Here is a 20,442-nt window from a genome sequence, read left to right as displayed (position 1 = left end):
CCTAGCCGCAGCGTTCGGCCCAGAAATTGTTGTATCAACCTGACCTAAGTCTAAAATAAGACAGAACTTAAAATAAGTTATAGTTAGTGATCATGTGCAAAATTGATAAGAGTGGGGACGGGGTCCAAAAATCGTATACTAGGAAATTACCCAAATATTATTAATACATAAAAAATAATAGATAACGACATAAGCGCTAATTAGTTGAAAATGCCGTGACTAATTTTTAAAATCGTCTTTTCAATTTCCCATTTTGAAGTTCACGGAATATAATTATGGCGGATATTTGCTTTCAGTTTTTAGTTTATATCCGATTTTTAAATGATAGAAATAAGCTTCATATTTAAACACAATTTTTGTTCATTTGGTTTATATGATTGAACCAAAACAAAAGCCATTTTGGACATTAGACTCGTTTTATTTATTTTTCATTTGTAAAAGGTTCAAACTCCCTATAAAGTTAAAGCCATGAATTCCTCGCAGCTCCATTGCCGCAATTTTTTATTTACTCTCTCTCTTATCAGTACTGCAGCACTTCGCACGTGGACCCTAAACTCTCGGGGCTAGCAGAATTCAATGAAAAAAAGCTTTGCTCCAATTGTTGTCAAATGTGACAAATAATTTACATTTAAAACTGTGATTCAAAATGGAGGATAGTGTTGAATGCCCTCTTTGTGCCCAATCTTTCTCTAAAACGAATATTCAAACCCATGCTAGCACCTGCGGGATGGAATCGAAGAAACCTTTGAAAAGAACACTTTCTGATATATTCGGACATACAACAAAGAAAGATCAGACCAAGAAGCCTCGATTGGACGAACCTGCGAAAGAGGTGTTTTGTCCTAGCCCCGGATTAAAACCCAAATCTTCCATGAATCCTGCTCCTCTGGCAGAGAGAATGCGACCTCAGGTAAAATATTGAATAAAGTTTTATTTTAGGGTCCGTCCTAGAGAACGATTTTTGGGGGGGTCCAAAAATCGTATATTAGGACAGACCCCAATTATTCTGGATTATAACGTATAAACTTTTTGTATGTTTAGCATATATAGGTTTGTATTTAGCTTGGTTTGAAAATTTCAAGTTGTGTATGTTATTTATAGAGAAGAATTTGTTTCCAGAAAAGACTGGGTTCCCAAATTAATCACTCTAAAGATAACTTTTCTCATTCTATAAATAAGATGTGTTAATAATTTATTTTTTATCAATTATTAATACATTGTTTTTTTTCAGGATTTGTCAACTTATATCGGACAGGAGAGCGTTGTTGGAGCTAGTTCTCAGCTCCGGAAGCTATTAGAGGCTGAAACTATTCCTAGCTTAGTACTCTGGGGACCACCTGGATGCGGGAAAACTAGTCTAGCAAACGTTATCGCGAACAAGGTATTTCGTACGATAAGTTAAGCTCAGGGGTATTTATTTTCTTGAGATGGTTGAGAACTATCTTGGACTCTTCTGAAATCTCATTTACTAAACTCTTCCCAACCTTCGATCTAAACTTTATCCTGGATTTTCCCAAAAATAGCATTTCAGAAAAACCAAAAGGAAATCATATTACTCGCTAATTTTATTGTTATTTAGGTTAAAGGGAAATGCAAGTTTGTTAAGATGTCTGCCTGCACATGTGGAGTAAATGAAGTGAGTTAGAGGGGTTTTTTTACATTTAACACGCTCCTTAGATCTTCTCTCCGATCCTTACCGATCACAAACTTTATGTTTTCCATGGAGAGAGCTTGAGTCATAAGCGTGTAACAGTAGATATACCTTCCCTGGTAATCAGTGTACCCGGAGATAAACCTGAACCCTGTCTGGTTCATGGTTTAATCTAGCCCCGGGGACTCAATTATCAAAGCGGACAATCTTAAATAATAGTAAGGTTTAAATTAGAATTGCCCTTAATTTACGTGTCATCCATTTAAGTTGTAATTCCTACCAATCTTACGCCTTTGAAGTCATTTTAAATATTTTATACTTAACACGCTCCTTAGATCCTTTCTCCGATCTTAACTGATCACAAACTTTTATGTTTTCCATGGAGAGAGCTTGAGTCATAAGCGTGTAACAGTAGATATACCTTCCCTGGTAATCAGTGTACCCGGAGATAAACCTGAACCCTGTCTGGTTCATGGTTTAATCTAGCCCCGGGGACTCAATTATCAAAGCGGACAATCTTAAATAATAGTAAGGTTTAAATTAGAATTGCCCTTAATTTACGTGTCATCCATTTAAGTTGTAATTCCTACCAATCTTACGCCTTTGAAGTCATTTTAAATATTTTATACTTAACACGCTCCTTAGATCCTTTCTCCGATCTTAACTGATCACAAACTTTTATGTTTTCCATGGAGAGAGCTTGAGTCATAAGCGTGTAACAGTAGATATACCTTCCCTGGTAATCAGTGTACCCGGAGATAAACCTGAACCCTGTCTGGTTCATGGTTTAATCTAGCTCCGGGGACTCAATTACTTGAGCGGACAAAAACTTTTTCATATTTGATAAATAGATTTTGGAAAAAAATAAGAATTTTTTTTTGGGGGGGTATTAAAAAAAACTTGAATGTACTGAAAGCGTAATTCAAGTGACTTACCACTTGTGAGGCATGTGCGATTCATAACTGAACCCTAAAAACCTTTACTCGGACAATGCATAGCTAAAGCTGAAGTGCCGGGAGACACGAGGCTATAGTTTCAGGTTTCTTTGCACTTTCTTCGTTCTTTTTAAATGAGAATATCTACGAAATCCTTGATCAAACAAAGGTTTAAAGGGTATTGTTGAAAATCGGACATGCCACTCTAATAATGGAGGGTCACTTAGAATTGTTGAAAATCGGACATGCCACTCGATAAATGGAAGGTTCATTGAAATTACGCTTACAATCCCTTTAAACTCGGGAAGTGGGATCTCCGTTTCACTGTGTTTTTCCCCAAGGTTCGTGAAGTAGTGAAGCAGGCAAAGAACGAGCAGGCGATGTTTAAACGGAATACAATTTTATTCATGGACGAGGTCCACAGGTTCAACAAGGCACAGCAGGATACTTTCCTTCCTCATATTGAATCAGGTAATCAGGATCGAAGGCAATGCCCGATTCATTACGATACCCTTGAAAGCTTCCTCTGATCAAGTATGAATTAGATCTGCATGCTTTTGGACATTATAAAAATGTTCATTTTCATTTGCGATTTCTCTTCAAAAGAGACATTCGAAATTCACATTTGTTCCGAGTCAGTAAAACGACGGTATCTTTCACTTTTTGGCCAAATTAAGGTTTCAGGGTTCATCGTTGTATTGTTAATCGGGCATTTTAATCTTTGCACGGAGGGTCAGTTGAAATAACGCTTACAGTCGCTATATTTTCGCAAAATTCTTCTATTTTCTCAAATAATTTATGATCCAGGTCCGATAACCTTTATTGGAGCTACAATTTACGGGTACAGTCTCTATATTTTCGCAAAATTCTTCTATTTTCTCAAATAATTTATGATCTAGGTTCGATAACCTTTATTGGAGCTACAATTTACGGGTACAGTCTCTATATTTTCGCAAAATTCTTCTATTTTCTCAAATAATTTATGATCTAGGTTCGATAACCTTTATTGGAGCTACAATTTACGGGTACAGTCTCTATAATTTCGCATAATTCTTCTATTTTCTCAAATAATTTATGATCCAGGTGCGATAACCTTTATTGGAGCTACAATTTACGGGTACACCCGGTACAGTCTCTATAATTTCGCATAATCCTTCTATTTTCTCAAATAATTTATGGTACAGGTGTGATAACCTTTATTGGAGCTACAACAGAGAATCCATCGTTCAGTCTGAACTCCGCTCTTCTCTCTAGATGTAGAATCATTGTGTTAGGCAATCAATTATCTTAAAATATCATTGTGTTCTGAGGTTGTAATTAATTAATATCAAGTAGAAGTGGGTTAAGTCCGTTCTGAGGGTTTGAATGTTCATTATTGACAAGTAGTTCAACCAGCAATAATAGTTAAACTTTTTCTCGCTTTTCATTAAAAACCACCTGAAGTTATCGGGTATCTATTTCGGGAGTTTTTAACATTTCTAAAACTTAATGTTTTTACTCATGTTGAAATGTTTTTGTATAAATATTATGGTTTGGTTTATCAGCAACGATTCTTAAGTTAAACTGTAAAAACACTTTTGATTAAATTGAATTGAAATGTTCAGTTGGAATTTGAAGGTTTGATTTTAAGAAAAGTTGTCGCCTGAGTCCCTGAGACAGATCCTAGAACGAGCCCTGGGCGAAAATAATATCAAGGTGGTGGAGAAATTGGACAAGGTGAAAAATTTGACTTTTTTAACGCTCATTTATTATTTTACCTTCAAAATTATTTTGGCCTTACTCCAGTCAGAGGAAACACAGACCCCTAAATTTTAATATAGATCTGCAATAGTGTTTTTAACATGCAATTTGAATTTTAAGAGGCTCAAGTAAGATCTGACATGCGCGTATCCCACATCGATATCGTATTTTTCTTTCCTCGCTTTTATTAAATGTCAAAACAAATCCTAATCTAAGAGATCGATCTGAAAGAGATTTTAGAACGATTCGATTCGTTATGATAAATTGTTTTGGTTGATAAAACGCTATAAATGATTTGTTATTCTGTCATAAAACGAGGATGCACCGTCGTTCAATATTGAAGACGAGATAAATTTTAATCTGATATTTGATATATTGCAGGACCGGAACAGTATATCTGATGAATCCATAACCTACCTCACCAACATTGTAGATGGGGATGCAAGGTATGAGTCGTAGGTGTGGGACGGTGCTTCCCATGCCTGCCGGCGGTCTGGGGGGTTCATAACGGGACCTCTTTTTCAGATTTCTTTTCTAATAGTTCTAATAGTTAAATTCGTTATTTATCTGCTAGGACCGAAATTATATAAGAAATATTTACCCGAGAAAAAAGTGATCTTATTTTTAAATTTTTTGGCCTTTTCGTGGCTTCTTAAAATGTTTTTTATTTTTTTATTATTTTGAACAATATTAAATGAGTTGCAGTTAAGTTGGTTTTTAATTTACAAAAATCTTGAACTTTTCAGCGTTTTAAACTCAGCTGCCCCCATAGTCCAATCCATGAGGCCCCTCAACTCGAGACCCTTTCTTTTGACTTCTATTTTGGAAAAACGCTTCAGCCTCAATATTTTATTCTTTAAGGTCAGCTCTGAATACCCTGCAGTTGTTGATAAATAGTAGAGAGGCCAACTCGCACATTGATCTGGAACAAGTTAAGGTATAGTAGAGACAATATTAATTAACATCATATTTGAAATATAAAATTACTAGGCTTTTGGTAACAATTTTAGATTTTAGCTGTCGATTTTTACGGATTTTTCGGGTCAAATTTATATGTTTCTCAACTTGTTAAAGTTCACTTTTTCTATGCACTAAATTTCAACTTCGATCTTCACCGTTATTTTCCACAAAAAAAATTGGTCCGATCAGTTGCTTAGGATCCATTTAATTTTGATGCGGATCCGGATCCGGATCCTGGATCCGCTTTTCAAAAAAACGGATCCGGATCTAGATCATTGATCAAAAAAAAATTTTATTTTAGTTCAAATGTCTTTTCATACCTAAAAAAATGTTAAACATTTTAACATTTTTTTATACTATTTTTCTATTAGTTTGCACAAAATGATAATGATTTTTTTTTACTTTATTGGATGAAAAAAAAACAGGTCTAATTCATATTAGCTTTTAGTAGGAGGGCGTTTGGAATATCTGCCTTCAGGCAACTCCTTAGGTCTGATTTGAATATCTTCAGGGCAGAGAACAGTCTCTTTATACTGGGAACACAAGATGTTCCTTATCATCTGTATCTTTTTAGCATATGTGCGCCCCATCCCTTTTCCCCCTCACTCTTACACATCCTTACACCTTAATTTGTGAAGACTAAATTTGCTTAGTTGCAATGGGGAAAAGGGAGACCTCCCCCCCCTCTCTAGTTATTAAAGGGGGTGGGGGGAGGGGTGCACGGTGGAGGTCTGAGTTAAGATTTGAGCAAGATAGAAACCTGAGACCCTGAGAACATTTTTAAAATCTGTTAAACAATTCAAAATAGGATATTTTTAAGGAAAATTAAAGCTGTTTTGCACATTTTAAAAAATAGAATTGTGCTTGGATCCGGATCCGTGGATCCGCATTTTTTTTGCGGATCCGGATCCAAAGAGCCAAAATAATGCGGATCCAGCGGATCCGGATCCGGATCCTAAGCACTGAGAAGAAAAAAATATGAAAGAAAGAAAAAATGTGAATTCTTTAGTTATAATTACTCAAGGGGGCCCTAAAAGAGATTCAGCCATTTCGGTCCAGCCGTTTGGCCAGCTTATAGCTGACATATAAATAAATATATATGAGCGAAGAGCTTTATTATATAGACAAAAAAAACAAGCAAGCAAAGTATAGATATGTATATTGAAAACAAACAAACAGACAAGCAAAGTATAGATATTTATATAGATAGTAATTACGTTACATGTAATGATTAAAATTTGCACAAAAAAATGTCTGCGTTGATTAGATTTAAAATATATTTTAAATTTTTTTCCTGTTCTAGGAGGCTGCTAAAAGGTCTCATGTATTGTATGACCGGAAGGGGGATGAGCACTTTTTTATGGCTTCTGCTCTGCAAAAGTCGATACGAGGTAGATAATAAAATTTTCAGTTCATGGTAGCAATTAGAATCTTCTTAATAAATTTTGTACTAAACAAGGCAGTGGTAGAGTAAATAAATATTTTCTAAAAATCATTCCCCCTTTTTATGAAATTAAGTAAAAAAAAAAATTGGTTATAAGCTTGCGCGAATTAAAGGGAATACTTCTTTCTTTTATAGGTTTCTAAGTTTCTAACTATTTAACCAATAAAACCTGTGCTTTAGGTTCTGATGATAATGCTGCTCTGTACTGGTTTGGACGGATGATAAAAGGAGGAGAGGATCCAACCTTCATTGCTAGAAGACTGGTCAGGTAAATAATTGGTTGGTTGGTATTATTCTCTAGTCCTGTTAGATTTCATTTGCTTCATTGGAAAAAAATTATTAACTTCTGATGAGAAAATATGAACCAAAACTGAAGTTAAGGGGTTATGAATCACCTTTTTTGGGGGCGCATTCTCTATTTTAAGGATTGAAATCAGCAAACTTAAATCTGTTCTTTAACACAATGCTCAAAATTAGTCAGACGAGATACCTGTTTTGTGTCTGGACTGTAAAATATAATGTTCAATTCTTGTCTGAATAGTATGAACATCTTATCTGTGTTCAGGATTGTAAAATATTATTTTCAATTCTTGTCTGAATAGTATGAGCATCTTATCTGTGTTCACGATTGTAAAATATAATGTTCAATTTTTGTCTAAACAGTATGATCATCTTATTTGTGTTCAGTATTGTAAAATATGATGTTCAATTTACGTCTGAACAGTATGACCTTCTTATCTGTGTCCAGGATTGTAAAATATGATGTTCAATTCTTGTCTGAATAGTATGAACATCTTATCTGTGTTTAGGATTGTAAAATAGTATGGTCAATTCATGTCTGAACAATGTGAACATCTTATCTGTGTTCAGGCTTGTAAAAAATTATGTTCAATTTATGTCTGAACAGTATGAACATCTTATGTTTGTTCAGGATTGTAAAATATGTTGGTCAATTTGTCTCTGAACATTGTGAACATCTTATCTGTGTAAAGGATTGTAAAATAGCATGATCAATTCATGTCTGAACAGAATGAACATATTCTCTGTGTTCAGGATTGCTAGTGAAGATGTAGGATTGGGAGATCCTTCGGCACTTCCTCTAGCTGTAGCAGCTTTCCAGGTAGGAAACCAGGGGGAAATCAGCTTTCCATGTAGGAGACTAGGGGGAAATCAGCTTTATTTGTAGATAACTAGGGGAAATCAAATTTCCAGGCAGGAGAGGAATGCATTTCAATTGTAACTAGCAATTTTTTTAGGGAACTCAATTGATTGGGAAACCGGAGTGTGACGTTCTTCTTGCGCATGCTACAGTTCATCTTGCAAGGTTTTGTACAATTGCAATTTAATTAGTTTTACTTTCACTGCCGATGTGTCATTTATTTGGCATACAGTAATATCACAGAAGGTTTTTTAAAGACGACAAAACAATTAAACCTCTTCAAATAATTATCGGATGATTTTTAGCTATATTTTTGTTCAGAGCTAAGAAGAGTCATGAGATATACAACGCACTGAATGCCGTTTATTCTAACATTGATCAGGAACGCAATTAAACCATTAATGTCGAATATAGTAATATCTCTATTTATTCTCTGTATTTTATTTGATTTGAAATAATTTTGATGAAAGAGGATTTATTCCGACCTTATTCTCAATTTGGGGGGATAAGTTATTTTGTTGAGTTAAGCTAAAGAACCGACTTTGATTGAATTGGATAAAACGGGGAAACCTTCTTATTTTATTTTCTTACTGAATTCTTCAAAAATTATAATTTCCTGAACACTCCCTTGTACATTAATGAGTTGATATGAAGGGTGTTCTTCCACCCGTGCCTCTACACCTGAGGAACTCGACCTCTAGGGCCACGACGGAGCTGGGCTGGGGGAAGGGATATTCTGCCAACCTTGAGAAGGTTCAGAGCATCTCCTACCTACCGGAGGAGCTCAAGGGGGTTAATTTCTTCAATGAGAAAAATGGAGATTAAAGGGATTGACGAGTAAACGTTATTTTTATGCGACTATTAATATGTGCCTTTTTTTGCGTTACATTCGATTTATTTTTACAGTGAAATTACAATAATTTTCATAAGTCTTTTAGATAAAAACAGTGACAAATGCCGTCTTGTTTGATGAAGGTCGTTGCAGTAAATATTTTGACTAAAAATGCCCGCGACTAGGATTTTGGAGGGCGAACTGTGAAAGTGCTTATAATGGTAGAAGAGACAACAGGAGGAGTTAAAGCTCTCAGTTAAATCAATAATTGTGTCATTACATTGCTCAACCTCTACCGCCTGCCCTTGTCTATCGATTTCTACGATACACCTCTTAAAATCCTCCAGGAATTTTAAGATAATTCCATCTTTCAAAAGAGGTCCGCTCAACCTGCAGATGAGACACTGCATACACGCAGCGCTGTCCTGCTTCAGGTTGACCTTATCTTTGAACGGTAAAAGATGAATCAAGGACTTCAGATCAACTGCTTCAATATGGAGGCACTTTGCCGTTTTAAAAGGGTCTCTAGCCTCTTCATCTAGATAGGACACTTCAGGGTTAATCGTACTGTAGAGGATATAGTCAAATCTTCATCACTGGAATTTGATTGTCTAGTATAAAAGTCCAAAGTCCTAGTATCCTCTGGTAACTTCACTTTCATGTAAAATAACATGGTTAAGTACTTTCCTTCCACTCCACAGTCCACACAAGTAACAAGTTTCAACTCCATTAATATATGTTCATTCTCCATCTACAACGGTTTCTTTAAAATTTTGAACAAATTAACAATAGAGACAGAAATCGTATTTATTTAATTTTATTGTCTCTACAGTGCAAATCCGCGCGTCATTGACAGAGAACCCACAATTGAAAATAATCAAATAATCTCATTTTTTTAAATAGTACCGTTGTGAGTTGGGTCTTGCCACTATATAAATGTTAGTCAACTTAAAATCATGGTTACAGTTTCTCTAATATTGTGACTGATCTTCTTCAATATCTCCTATTAAGACGGACAATGTTTAATATTTTTATATATTATTTTTTAAGTGTAAAAGTTGACATTTTGTTATCTTTCAGACAAAATTAAATTTTGACAATGGCACCACACTTCGTGCTGTTCGAGCACGCGGCCGGGTACGGGTTATTCAAGGTCAAGGAGTTTGAGGAGGTCGCGACCTTTCTCCCTCAGGTCGAGGAGGCTGTCATGGACGTTTCTAAATTTCAACAGGTCAGTTAAATTGGAATATATAAGCAGTTCTGTACATAAACATCTAAAAAATAAATTATTTTGTTAAGTTTATTTAACTTCATTTTCAACGTTATTTTTGGATCCAGACACTTATATTGAATCCAAAATCTGACTTGTTGAATAACAAAACTTTGATATTTTAGGTTGTGAGCCTGATTGGGTTCTTCCCTTTCAAGCATGCCGCCGACGCGTTGAACAACATCAACGCCGTGTCCGAGGGGGTTTGTTCAGAAGATCTCAAACTCTTCCTAGAGACAAATATGCCCAAGGTAAAATATTCTCGTCTACTCGTTCCGAGGCCGAATTTAAAGAATTTAAACCGCCGCACGTGTCTGAACCGCCGAAAACCGGTTCCAACTGAGCTCATGAACAAACTCAAGTCTCTCTTCAGGCCGTTGAAAAATCATAAACAAACTTCAGTCTCTTGGAGGATCATAAACTAACTCCAGTATCTCAAATGATCATAAACACACCAAGTCTCTTGGAGGATCTTAAACAAACTTTAGTCTCTTGGAGGATCTTAAACAAACTTCAGTCTCTTGAAGGATCATAAACAAACTTCAGTCTCTTGAAAGATGTCAATGTCAATTAATGGTTATAGAGAATTCAAGATTTGGAAAGAAACATTTGGGGGGGTTTACATTTGTTCTTTTTTGATAATTAATTTAATCTTAAATTATATCCAGGCGGGAAAGAAAGCAGCAATTCTGGGTGTACTGGACAGTAAACTATCTGCTGCTATCAACGAGGCTACAGAGATCAAATGCTCACATATCGGAGTCATCCCAGAGGTAGGATTAACTAATTTTCTCTGTTTAGAAAGCCTCCTATTGAGAAACGATATTTTCTCAGGTTTATTTGACCTTTGACATATTAGAATCTATTTTGATATCTGACAGAATCCCATATTTTACTGTTTAGCATTTATCCTTTTTAAATAGTAAATTGAATTTATATCTTGTAAAGCCTAATCTAAATATGTTAGTTTATGCCGTAAACGGATTGAAATTTGAAGAAGAAAAATAAAGCTATAGTATATAATAAACACTTAAACAAATTAACTTTAAATAAATAAATGTATCAATTACTAGTTTCTTAATGTTGTAATTTTAACAAAATCGGAGATAAAAATTCCTAATTTGCAATAAAAACCTTTTTTAGATATTAAACTCGCATGCATAGAAATTCTGTTTGTTTAGATTGTCCGTGGTATCAGAATGCATTTCCCAAAACTGGTCAAAGGGTTCACTCCAGGTGATAATAGGTTTTTTTTTGGGGGGGGGAGGCAAAGATTTTTAAAGTTATTTAGGATATAACTCGAAGTTATGATTCATAAAGCTTATAAAGTTTTTTCATATTATTTCAAGATGTGCAATCAATCAAAAATTATCGTTTATGTAAGTTCCGTTTGTTCAGGTTCCTCTGACAAAGCCCAGCTTGGTCTTTCCCACAGCTACAGCAGGGCCAAGGTTAAGTTCAACGTGAACAAGTCCGACAACATGATCATCCAGAGTATTGCTCTCCTCGATCAGCTGGACAAGGATATTAATACATTCTCCATGAGAATCAGAGAGTGGTGAGTGTAAAATAGTAAGGGGTTGGGAGAGCAGTGCTTAGGATCCGGATACGTTGGATCCGAAACATTTTGGCCTCCTGGATTTCGGATCTGCAAAAATATGGGGATCCAAGGGGCAAAATATCAACCAAATCCCGTTTTGCTTTCGAAACACAAATTTCAAAGGTTAAAAATTACATTTTATAATCTTTGAATGGTTCATCAAAAATAAGCGAAAAAAGGATGAACAAAATTGAAAAATTTATCATCTTTCATTAGTGTTTACTGTTCATAGTCTAGTCCTGGGCTTATTTTTTTCACGGCGGATCCGCATTTAAATATAATTCATCCTAAGCACTGAGGAAAAGGATCATTGAAATTAATGGGATATGATCTGAGAGTAAAAGTTGTATAAGGGCTTATCTCGATAATCATTGTATCTAAAGTGTTATAGCGTCGGAAATCGGAAACAAAGAAACCTTTGTATGAAATGAATCTTCTAAATGCAAAGCCTACAAATCGACTTTAAGACCCCATCTTAGACGACAACTTGTGTCACGTGATTGACAGCTGCAATATATTCGGAGATGGAATTTAAAGAATTTGTACCGCGGTTTAAATCCAACAAAACCCGGTTTAAATTCAGCGCCGGCTTAAATATTGAAACATTTGATACAATTTTTAGTGGAACCAACCATATTTAAACAGCGGCTTAAATTTAAACCGCCGCTTAAATTCTTTAAATTCGGCCACGGGTCATTTTTAGGAGTAAGGCTGAAAAATAAAAAAAACGACCTTGGTTGGTTTTAGTGGAAAATAAGGCTCAATGTTGAGTCTTCACCTCATAAAAACCCGGAATGCGCCAATTCCTACCATGTAAATCCGCCATAAAGAATATTAAACCGGTTTTTTCAACTCAACTCTGTGGAAAATAAGATGCAGCTTGAATCCGAAAGCCCCAAGCCGTAAAAAAGGCCCAACTACAGCTTAGACCCGAGCCGTATTTACCCAAAAAAAAATTAATCGCCGGCTCTGATGTCGCAGGATTAAGGTGCATAAGATTCACTCTCCGATCTGATTAAAGTTTGCGGCATCATTGCTGAGAATAATTGCGGGATTTCTTTAAAATATTTATTTTCAGGTATTCATTCCACTTTCCAGAGCTGATCAAGATTATCCCAGAGAATGCTCTCTTCGCTAAATGTGTGAAGGTAAATTTTTAACATTTTGGATTTGACTCGGATATTTTTTTAATCGTTTGTTATATTATTTATCAACTACATGGACAGAAAGTTAGATTTAACTTTTGGATCAGCATTTTTTAAACAAGTCGTCATTGAAGCCATTTCCATTTTGGGTAACCCTGTAAATCGAGGAAATTTAACTTATTTTCAATATTATCTTCAATAGAAACAAGTGTTAAATTGTATTCAGGAGATCAAGAACCGCAAGGATCTGACTGATGATAAACTTGAAGTTCTTGAATCCATCGTCATGGACTCCGGAAAGGCTCAGGTATAGATTCCTCTCAGTTTTCAGCTATCGACGTCTTCTACTTTTATTATTCTCTCAAACTATTACCTTTCGTTGTGTTTCTGCCAACGGGCTTTTTCTCTAGATTTTCAAGTTTTCATACGTCTAAATCGTATTATCTTTTGACGTAGCAACCTAGAAATACTGCATTTTGATGCACACATTTTTTATTTTAACGATTATTTCTTTTTTCTTATTTTATGTCAATTCCAAAATTGACAGTACCATGCATATGTTATGAAGTCTGGGTAATAGGTATGGATTTATCCCCTGTATTTCAGGCTATAATTGATGCTAGTAAGTCTAGTATGGGTATGGACATATCTCCCGTGGATTTGATCAACATTGACATGTTCGCTGCAAGGGTCATCGCGCTCACTAACTACAGAAAGGTGGGTCAACTCAGTAAACCCTTGTGTACATATCTAGGAGGGGAGGAGGCAGTGCTTAGGATCTGGATCCGTTGGATCCGCAAGATTTTAACTTCCTGTAGAAATGTTTTTGACCTGGATCCGGATCCATTTTTATTCAGTGCAGATCCAGGATCCGGATCCGCATCAACTTAATAGATTCTAAGTACTGGGCAGTCCAAATACGTTGCAGTTAAATTTAACATTAAACAACCCCTCTTGTTCTAACATTTAATTGAACTTTATAATTCAACAATGTTGCGTGTGCCCTGATATTTTTAATTTTTGTCTCTGAAAATAGTTCTCACCATTATAAGACAACTTCAGAAAATTGAAAATTTGGGGGAGGTAGAAATAATTGATTTTAATGAAACTGAACTGAACTGAACTGAACTGAACTGAACTGAACTGAACTGAACTGAACTGAACTGAACTGAACTGAACTGAACTGAACTGAACTGAACTGAACTGAACTGAACTGAACTGAACTGAACTGAACTGAACTGAACTGCATGTTTAGGAGTTGAGTGAATATCTGAGGAACAAGATGCACATTGTTGCTCCTAACCTCGGCGCTCTGATCGGAGACACCGTCGGAGCCAGACTTATCTCACACGCAGGTCAATTTTTAGATTCCCTTTTCCTTTCATATCGGAGCCAGTCTTTTCTTTAAGTATGTTTTCCGAGTTTTGTTAAGAGACTAATTTTTTACCACTGAATGCAAAGTGCTTTGAACTTCAATATGTATAGTTTCTTTTTCCCGTTAACTTACATTTTTACGTCTTTGGTCAAAACTCGTCTTTTAATTTGTAAAGCCTTGATATTCCTTCTCTGTACTTACGCAGAGGTACAGTTATACTAGTTATAAAATAACAAGAAGCAACAATCAACCTGACATGTCTCAAGACGATTTACCAGTATTGGTTGATTCAGGGGTGATTATAGTATTCCCCCTCCCGGGAATGAATTATAAAGGGGGGGTGTTTATAGACAATAAAGTCTTTATAATTTTCTCCGAAAGTTTAATAATTAGGCGGCAAAAAAATAAATACAAATCAAGTTGTAGCGCATGGAACTTTGATGGNGGGGGCTGTTATTAATTTCTAAGAACCGGCGGTAAGCTATATTATTTTGTATTTAGGATCTCTGACTAACCTCGCCAAGTGTCCTGCCAGTACTGTACAGATCCTAGGAGCTGAGAAGGCTCTGTTCCGAGCTCTAAAGACCCGAGGGAATACTCCCAAATACGGGCTCATCTTCCACTCATCATTCATCGGTAGGGCAGGAGCCAAGAACAAGGGAAGGATTTCAAGATACCTCGCTAACAAATGCAGTATTGCATCCAGGTATAACTTTGACCAGAGACTAGAGTTAGAATACATTTTTTCGTTTGTTTTTCAAAGTTCTTTGGCTCTCCGGAGAGCCAATTAAAAATCTTTTTTTTTAAGATCTAAATATTTATTTTATGCTAATCCATTTAAAGATTTTAACAGGTTTACATTACAAGATATAGCATTACATTTGCATCATTTTCATAATTTCCCTCAATCTTAAATCTAGTTCCGCTTTTGTAGAGGTCTTCGTTCAGGCTCGGGAACAGGCACAGGATTAGGTTCAGGTTCAGGGTGAGGATGAGGTTCAGTTTTCATCTGGGACATCACCACGGAACTGGGAGTCATCCGGGACACAACCACGTTCGTAAGAGTCTGCATTGACCTCACCATAGGTGCTTCCTTGGAAGAAGGGATGGTTTCATTTTCTTTTAATTTTTTTCTGCTCTTACCCTTTTTCTCCTCCTGTTCGGCATCCTGGAAAGAGACTGGGGGAGGGTACCGAGGGTTTGGGAGAAGGAAAAACATTCTTTACCTCCTCTAGACCAAAACCTCAGCTCCACAGATTCACCGGCCTTCACAAATTCCTGGTATAGAGCCAGGACCCGCTGTATTGAACCCATGTGTGTGTATTTGTTAAGTTGAAACAGGTTGACCAGGTAGAGTGGTCGTTCCCAACATTTCAGCTGATTTGGGGCCAAACTAGGCTGGGAGGAGAGAGCTGGTTGCTAACAGGTTGAATGCCGGGTCAAGACTGAAAATTAAAAATCTCCGTGGTATTTCATTAATATAATTTCTGATACACCTATTTTGCTATACTTTTTGTTTCTGATCATATAAAATTTGCAATTCAAAAGTAGATGGTTGATTAATGTCTGACGATTTTTGGCCAATCTTGAATGTGTTATCAGTTCTGAAAAAGAATAATGATTGTTTAGGATTGATTGTTTCTCGGAGAACGCGACCACGATATTCGGGAGTAAGATGAAGGAGCAGGTCGAGGACAGGCTCAAGTTCTACGAAACAGGTTCGTCAAGGGGAATTTATTATTCAAGAATCCTCATCCGGGAAAATGCAAACATGGGGGGGGAGTTGGACATCAGCTGACAACCCCCGTCTGTTAACCAAAAATAATTTATTTCCCTCTAAACTGTTGCATCATACATTTATTTTCACAAATTCAGCAAAAACCCGGTTTTTTATGAAAACTTTAACTATGGGTTCGTTTGAACTGAGACAAAAATTGTCTAGAGAAATATTATTAAGCACGATTTATATTTAGTATTTAAAAATAAATCGTTCATTTTCTTTTCAATGGGGAAACACCGATTGATACTTAACGCCAAACACGAACCTCGTAATTTTATTCGGGTGGGTGTGGCTTAAATCGTAAAACCCGGTTTTTTATTTCCGCATTTTTAAAAGAATGACCTGCTTTCTATTTAAAAGACGCTCGAGTTTCTCGAAAAGTAAAGTTATTTTTAAGTAAAATTACAGTCCCGTTGAAATCATTTTGTATTTAGGAGATTTGCCGCGTAAAAACGTTGATGTTATGGCTGAGGCAATGGAAGAAGCTAATGATGAGGCGAAGAAGATGAAGAAGAAGGAAAAGAAGAAGAAAAGGAAACTGGCAGAGGAGAACGGAGATGATGAATCCATGGATGTTAGGTTAGACAACTCTTAATCATAATATTCAGTGCTTTGGGTTCATTTTAACTTGGTGCGGATCCAGATCCTGCAACAAATATCTTCTGCTGATTTTCGTGTTATTGGTCTTGATTTATGCAGAAGTTAAAACATTCCTTAGTTGACACTTCCAAGTTGTATTGAGATCGAAATCTGTTTTTGACCCCCTCTTAGTAGCTCTGCTCTCATTAACATTTTTAAGCCATTTACTATCCAATAAGCAGCAGATTAATTGTTACCTTGGATCTTTTTAAAATTTAGAAAACACGCTGAGGGAATATACCCTGTGGCTAAATGTAATGATAATAACGATAAGCAAATTGTAAAAATAATTTTCTTTCAAGCTATAGCTGGCTAAACGGCTGCGCCGAATTGGCTGAATTTTTTTTTAGGAAACTCGGGTACCCTGGAGGTAACATGGGCTAAACAAATTTGGGTTTTTTAATCATGATTTTTTTCAAAAATCAGAATTTTTTATATTCGATTTGTTATAAATTCCACGGGCAACGCCGGGCACTTCTGCTAGTTCTTATTATTATTATTAGTTTAATAATTATGTTGTTTTTAGTCAAAACTCTACTCTTGAGCTGAGCCAGACTGATGAGCCGAGCAGTAAGAAGAAGAAGAAGAAGCATGCAGCAGAGAATGGGGATGCTGCTGATACTACTGCTGAAACAAGTGTACTTGAGAATGGAGATGGTGGTAAGAAGAAGAAGAAGAAGAACAAGGATAAGAACAAGGAGAATGAGCAGGATGAGATGGAGATAACTGTAAACACAACAGCTGACACTTCACAGGTAATGAATAACCCTCTATCCAAAGATAACAATAACCGATTCACAACGGTACTATTGCAACCTTTAAACTAGCTACAAGTATACACAAGGTTACCCAGAGCTGAAAACTTTAGAATGGTGGATATCAAGATTAATGCGTGATCCTCTCTTTTTCTTAATATCAGACTCATCTAATCTTGTGCTTGTATCCTGAAAAGTGTATAAATTCAACCAATCAGAGTCGCGTATATAAAGCCGATAAATTTGAAATTTTGCGCGCCATTTAAGATTAATATACAGAAACGGGGCTGGAATTCTCTAATTTAAAAAACCGGCTTTTAAGTTTTTCTCAACTAAATCCAAGAAAGAACGGTTTATGAAGAAAATCAAAAGTTTGTCCTTTGGATGCTTAGATTAAGTAATCGGGATGAAGGATATCTCATTCTAAAGTTTTCAGCTCAGAAAGGATAAGATCTGCCTTGACACAATATTTTCATTTTGTATATTTATTATTATTATTCCAAGTTTATTAATATATTATGCGTAGGAAGAAAGTGTAATAATCAAAATTATTGTTATAATATTGAAAGAAAAACCGTGGAATAGTCACCCATTTTGTGTAATAATTATGATATTCCACGAACCAAGTGACAATATCAAGAATTATTCACCGGGAACTTGATAGATAGATAGATCCACGAACTTAGTGACAATATCAAGAATTATTCACCGGGAACTTGATAGATAGATGGATCAATTTAAAATAAGAATTAACATATTAATTCTGGGAATGCATTCAAATCCTCCAAGAATGTGGTATAATATTATTATGCGTAGGAAGAAAGTGTAATATGATAATCTTATGAGGAAAAAAATGTAATAATGGAAATTCTTAAACGAGATGAAATAATCTTGATGTATTCTTTAACGAAGGCCGCAGGCCTGAGTTAAAGAATGCATCAAGATTATTTCATCGAGTTTNATTCTTTAATGCTTGGAGCGTGTAAGAATATACATTCTTTCACGCTCTGACCGTGTAATAATTTCCATTCTTACACGGTCTGGCGTTAAAGAATGAAATTTCTGCACCTACAGTGTTAGAATAAGCATTCTTAAACGCTAGGAAGGGAACAATATTAAAATTGTTCCTCCTGAACCGTGTAATAATGGGAATTCTTACACGATAGGTTTACTACTATGGAACCGAACAGATATGTTATAATAATCAATATTATAACAATAATTTTGATTATTACACTTTCTTCCTACGCATAATATATTATTATATAACTCGGCTTTTTTGTTCGCTCTAAATATTAAATTTAAATTGGCGCAATTTTCAAAAATAACATTTTTTCTGGTCTAATTTTTTTACTTTGACAGTGAGCCTTCCCTGGGGTCATGTAGTAAGTTCATATAAAAAAGTGTGCTTATATTTAAAATGAATTAACTTTAAATTAAAATTTCAATATTTCAATATTTTTTAATGTTACTAAATGTGTAGCTTGAGAATGGAACCCCGAAAAAGAAGAAGAAGAAGAAGAGTAAGGATGACGAGGCAGAAGAAGTGGCTCCGCAAACCAATGGAACCTCGGAGAAGAAAAAGAAGAAAAATAAATCTGAATAAACATCCATTTATAAATTTGTCTCCATATGTTAAATGTTAATATACGATTATTTTCATTAAAGTTTTTTCTAAGATTCATTTTTTTCTTCAGCAGAGTGAACACTGAACACGATGTACAGAAATCAGTATCAATTTCACAAATTCGATCAGCAAGCTTTTTATTTGATTTGCAGATTATTCTTGAAATTTAAACATTTTTGGAACCTGGTGAAATTGAAAATATAAGGGGTTTGTATATTATCCACAATAGTTCAATTGATTGGTATCTATAAAACGTTTGTCTGTGTGTCCGATCACAACTCAGGAAGCCCTTGACCGACTTGTCTCAACTTTCGACTGGGAATGAGAGTGGTCTTGAGATTCTAAGTTGAGGTGGTCGACTTTTATAACGAAAATTCCGAAAAAGAATTAATTTTTATTTTGTTTTATACACCTGATCTCTGATATCAATATCTGAGGCCGTTCCTTCCATAAACTGCATTGGTCGACAACTTGACGTCTCTTATATTGTCCGTGAAGTGTACGGAGAAATTATTTATCATGCAAGAATTTAGCCGCTAATATATCGTCCCTTAAGTACGTGAATTAAACTACCACTGTATAGGGGTCATGGGCTCTGATACTTAACCTAAGGAAATAACTCTTTTTCAAATGTTTTAGACAATTTTATTATACCTTGAGATCAAGGACGTATACAGGGGGGGGGGGCAATGCCCCCCTATACCTGTAAAGGACGCAGAGATTTCACACTTTTCAAATCTTAAACTGAAGAGTTAAGAACATAAAAAAATTTTGCGGTTCATTCAATGCACTGAGAAGATTGTATAAACAAGCTTCTCAGAGGTTCCTACCAGAGATAAGAGAGTTACAGAGATAGATTATTAGCTAAAATATGCAATAATTTCCACAGCATGTTCTATTGTGTTCAAGTACTGTACACGACCAATCAACAAACATCTGTATTCAGGGATGTTTAAGGATCCTTTGGATACGATCACACAATTCTTCAAAAAAAGATTGAATTCATAAATGTTATCGTTTCATGTTTAAAATTGGAGTATTTGTTTTGTTGCAAAGCTTAACCCCTGAATAAGTACTATGTTTAACAAGTGGCCGTGAGATGGCACTCTAAAAACCTATCGTAAAAACATAGCATGTCGTACCGGGTCAACTTAGGCCTATGCGCGTAGCCCAGCCTGTGAAAGAAGATAAGCAGCCTGTGGTGTCTACTAATACAGGAGGGAGGATCATGACCCAAGAAAATAATATTTTCAGATAAATTGTTTTTGTCTTGAACATCACAATTCTAATTTTCATATCTTACATGGAGGCTCATTGGATATTGTTTTTTTAACGGTTCTTTTACATGGCTCTGTTAAAACTAGATTTATACACTAAATTATTAATTGTTATGGTTTAAAAAATATCATGAAGCATAATATTTTTAAAACTTATGGTCATAAATTTAAACAATGTTTGAACAATCCAATTAAATCTTCAAATAGTGTTAAGATTTTATCAGGTCATGCAACATCAAGAAAACAGGGGGGG

At 35.5% G+C, this 20,442-nt stretch overlaps 2 protein-coding genes and 3 non-coding genes across 8 annotated transcripts; all 5 read left to right on the top strand.

Moving 5' to 3' along the window:
- Positions 1-517: 517 nt before the first annotated feature.
- LOC111706604 (ATPase WRNIP1) lies at positions 518-9,795 on the top strand. 4 transcript variants are annotated; one of them, XR_002766269.1, is made up of 15 exons: positions 519-910; positions 1,232-1,381; positions 1,580-1,636; positions 2,928-3,057; positions 3,771-3,860; positions 4,217-4,302; positions 4,708-4,772; positions 5,188-5,263; positions 6,590-6,677; positions 6,911-6,998; positions 7,784-7,850; positions 7,987-8,054; positions 8,211-8,271; positions 8,544-9,480; positions 9,637-9,795. XR_002766269.1 is itself a non-coding variant. In XM_023479515.1 (14 exons), exons 1-14 carry the CDS (start codon positions 647-649, stop codon positions 8,712-8,714), a joined length of 1,461 nt encoding a protein of 486 aa, XP_023335283.1. In that variant the 5' UTR covers positions 519-646; the 3' UTR covers positions 8,715-9,795. The 4 variants fall into 4 exon arrangements, 2 of the variants coding, with proteins under 2 accessions (XP_023335284.1, XP_023335283.1); XR_002766268.1 differs by having other exon boundaries at positions 9,625-9,795; XM_023479515.1 differs by having other exon boundaries at positions 8,544-9,795.
- LOC111706618 (small nucleolar RNA SNORA53) lies at positions 1,664-1,858 on the top strand. Its single transcript, XR_002766273.1, has one exon. It is a non-coding gene; the product is annotated as a small nucleolar RNA SNORA53 (small nucleolar RNA).
- LOC111706617 (small nucleolar RNA SNORA53) lies at positions 1,973-2,168 on the top strand. Its single transcript, XR_002766271.1, has one exon. It is a non-coding gene; the product is annotated as a small nucleolar RNA SNORA53 (small nucleolar RNA).
- Positions 2,283-2,478, top strand: LOC111706616 (small nucleolar RNA SNORA53). Its single transcript, XR_002766270.1, has one exon. It is a non-coding gene; the product is annotated as a small nucleolar RNA SNORA53 (small nucleolar RNA).
- Positions 9,083-18,936, top strand: LOC111706603 (nucleolar protein 56). Its single transcript, XM_023479514.1, has 15 exons — positions 9,083-9,100; positions 9,802-9,952; positions 10,117-10,242; positions 10,660-10,764; positions 11,173-11,227; positions 11,390-11,549; positions 12,670-12,739; positions 12,963-13,043; positions 13,343-13,453; positions 13,992-14,091; positions 14,613-14,817; positions 15,741-15,829; positions 16,326-16,470; positions 17,057-17,285; positions 18,769-18,936. The coding sequence occupies exons 2-15, from the start codon at positions 9,821-9,823 to the stop codon at positions 18,889-18,891; spliced, it is 1,731 nt and encodes a 576-aa protein (XP_023335282.1). The 5' UTR covers positions 9,083-9,100; positions 9,802-9,820; the 3' UTR covers positions 18,892-18,936.
- Positions 18,937-20,442: the final 1,506 nt, after the last annotated feature.

The sequence above is a fragment of the Eurytemora carolleeae genome, unplaced genomic scaffold, assembly GCF_000591075.1.
Source record: "Eurytemora carolleeae unplaced genomic scaffold, Eaff_2.0 scaffold745, whole genome shotgun sequence".
Lineage (NCBI taxonomy): Eukaryota > Metazoa > Arthropoda > Copepoda > Calanoida > Temoridae > Eurytemora > Eurytemora carolleeae.
This window is presented reverse-complemented; position numbering and strand designations above follow the sequence as displayed.

Coding starts and splice junctions, on each gene's coding strand:
- LOC111706604 (XM_023479515.1), top strand. CDS start 647: ATGGAGGATAGTGTTGAATGCCCTCTTTGTGCCCAATCTTTCTCTAAA. Junction 4,773..5,187: donor ATTGTAGATGGGGATGCAAG/GTATGAGTCGTA, acceptor TTATTCTTTAAG/GTCAGCTCTGAATACCCTGC. Junction 8,055..8,210: donor GCTACAGTTCATCTTGCAAG/GTTTTGTACAAT, acceptor ATTTTTGTTCAG/AGCTAAGAAGAGTCATGAGA.
- LOC111706603 (XM_023479514.1), top strand. CDS start 9,821: ATGGCACCACACTTCGTGCTGTTCGAGCACGCGGCCGGGTACGGGTTA. Junction 11,550..12,669: donor TCCATGAGAATCAGAGAGTG/GTGAGTGTAAAA, acceptor ATTTATTTTCAG/GTATTCATTCCACTTTCCAG. Junction 12,740..12,962: donor TCTTCGCTAAATGTGTGAAG/GTAAATTTTTAA, acceptor AATTGTATTCAG/GAGATCAAGAACCGCAAGGA.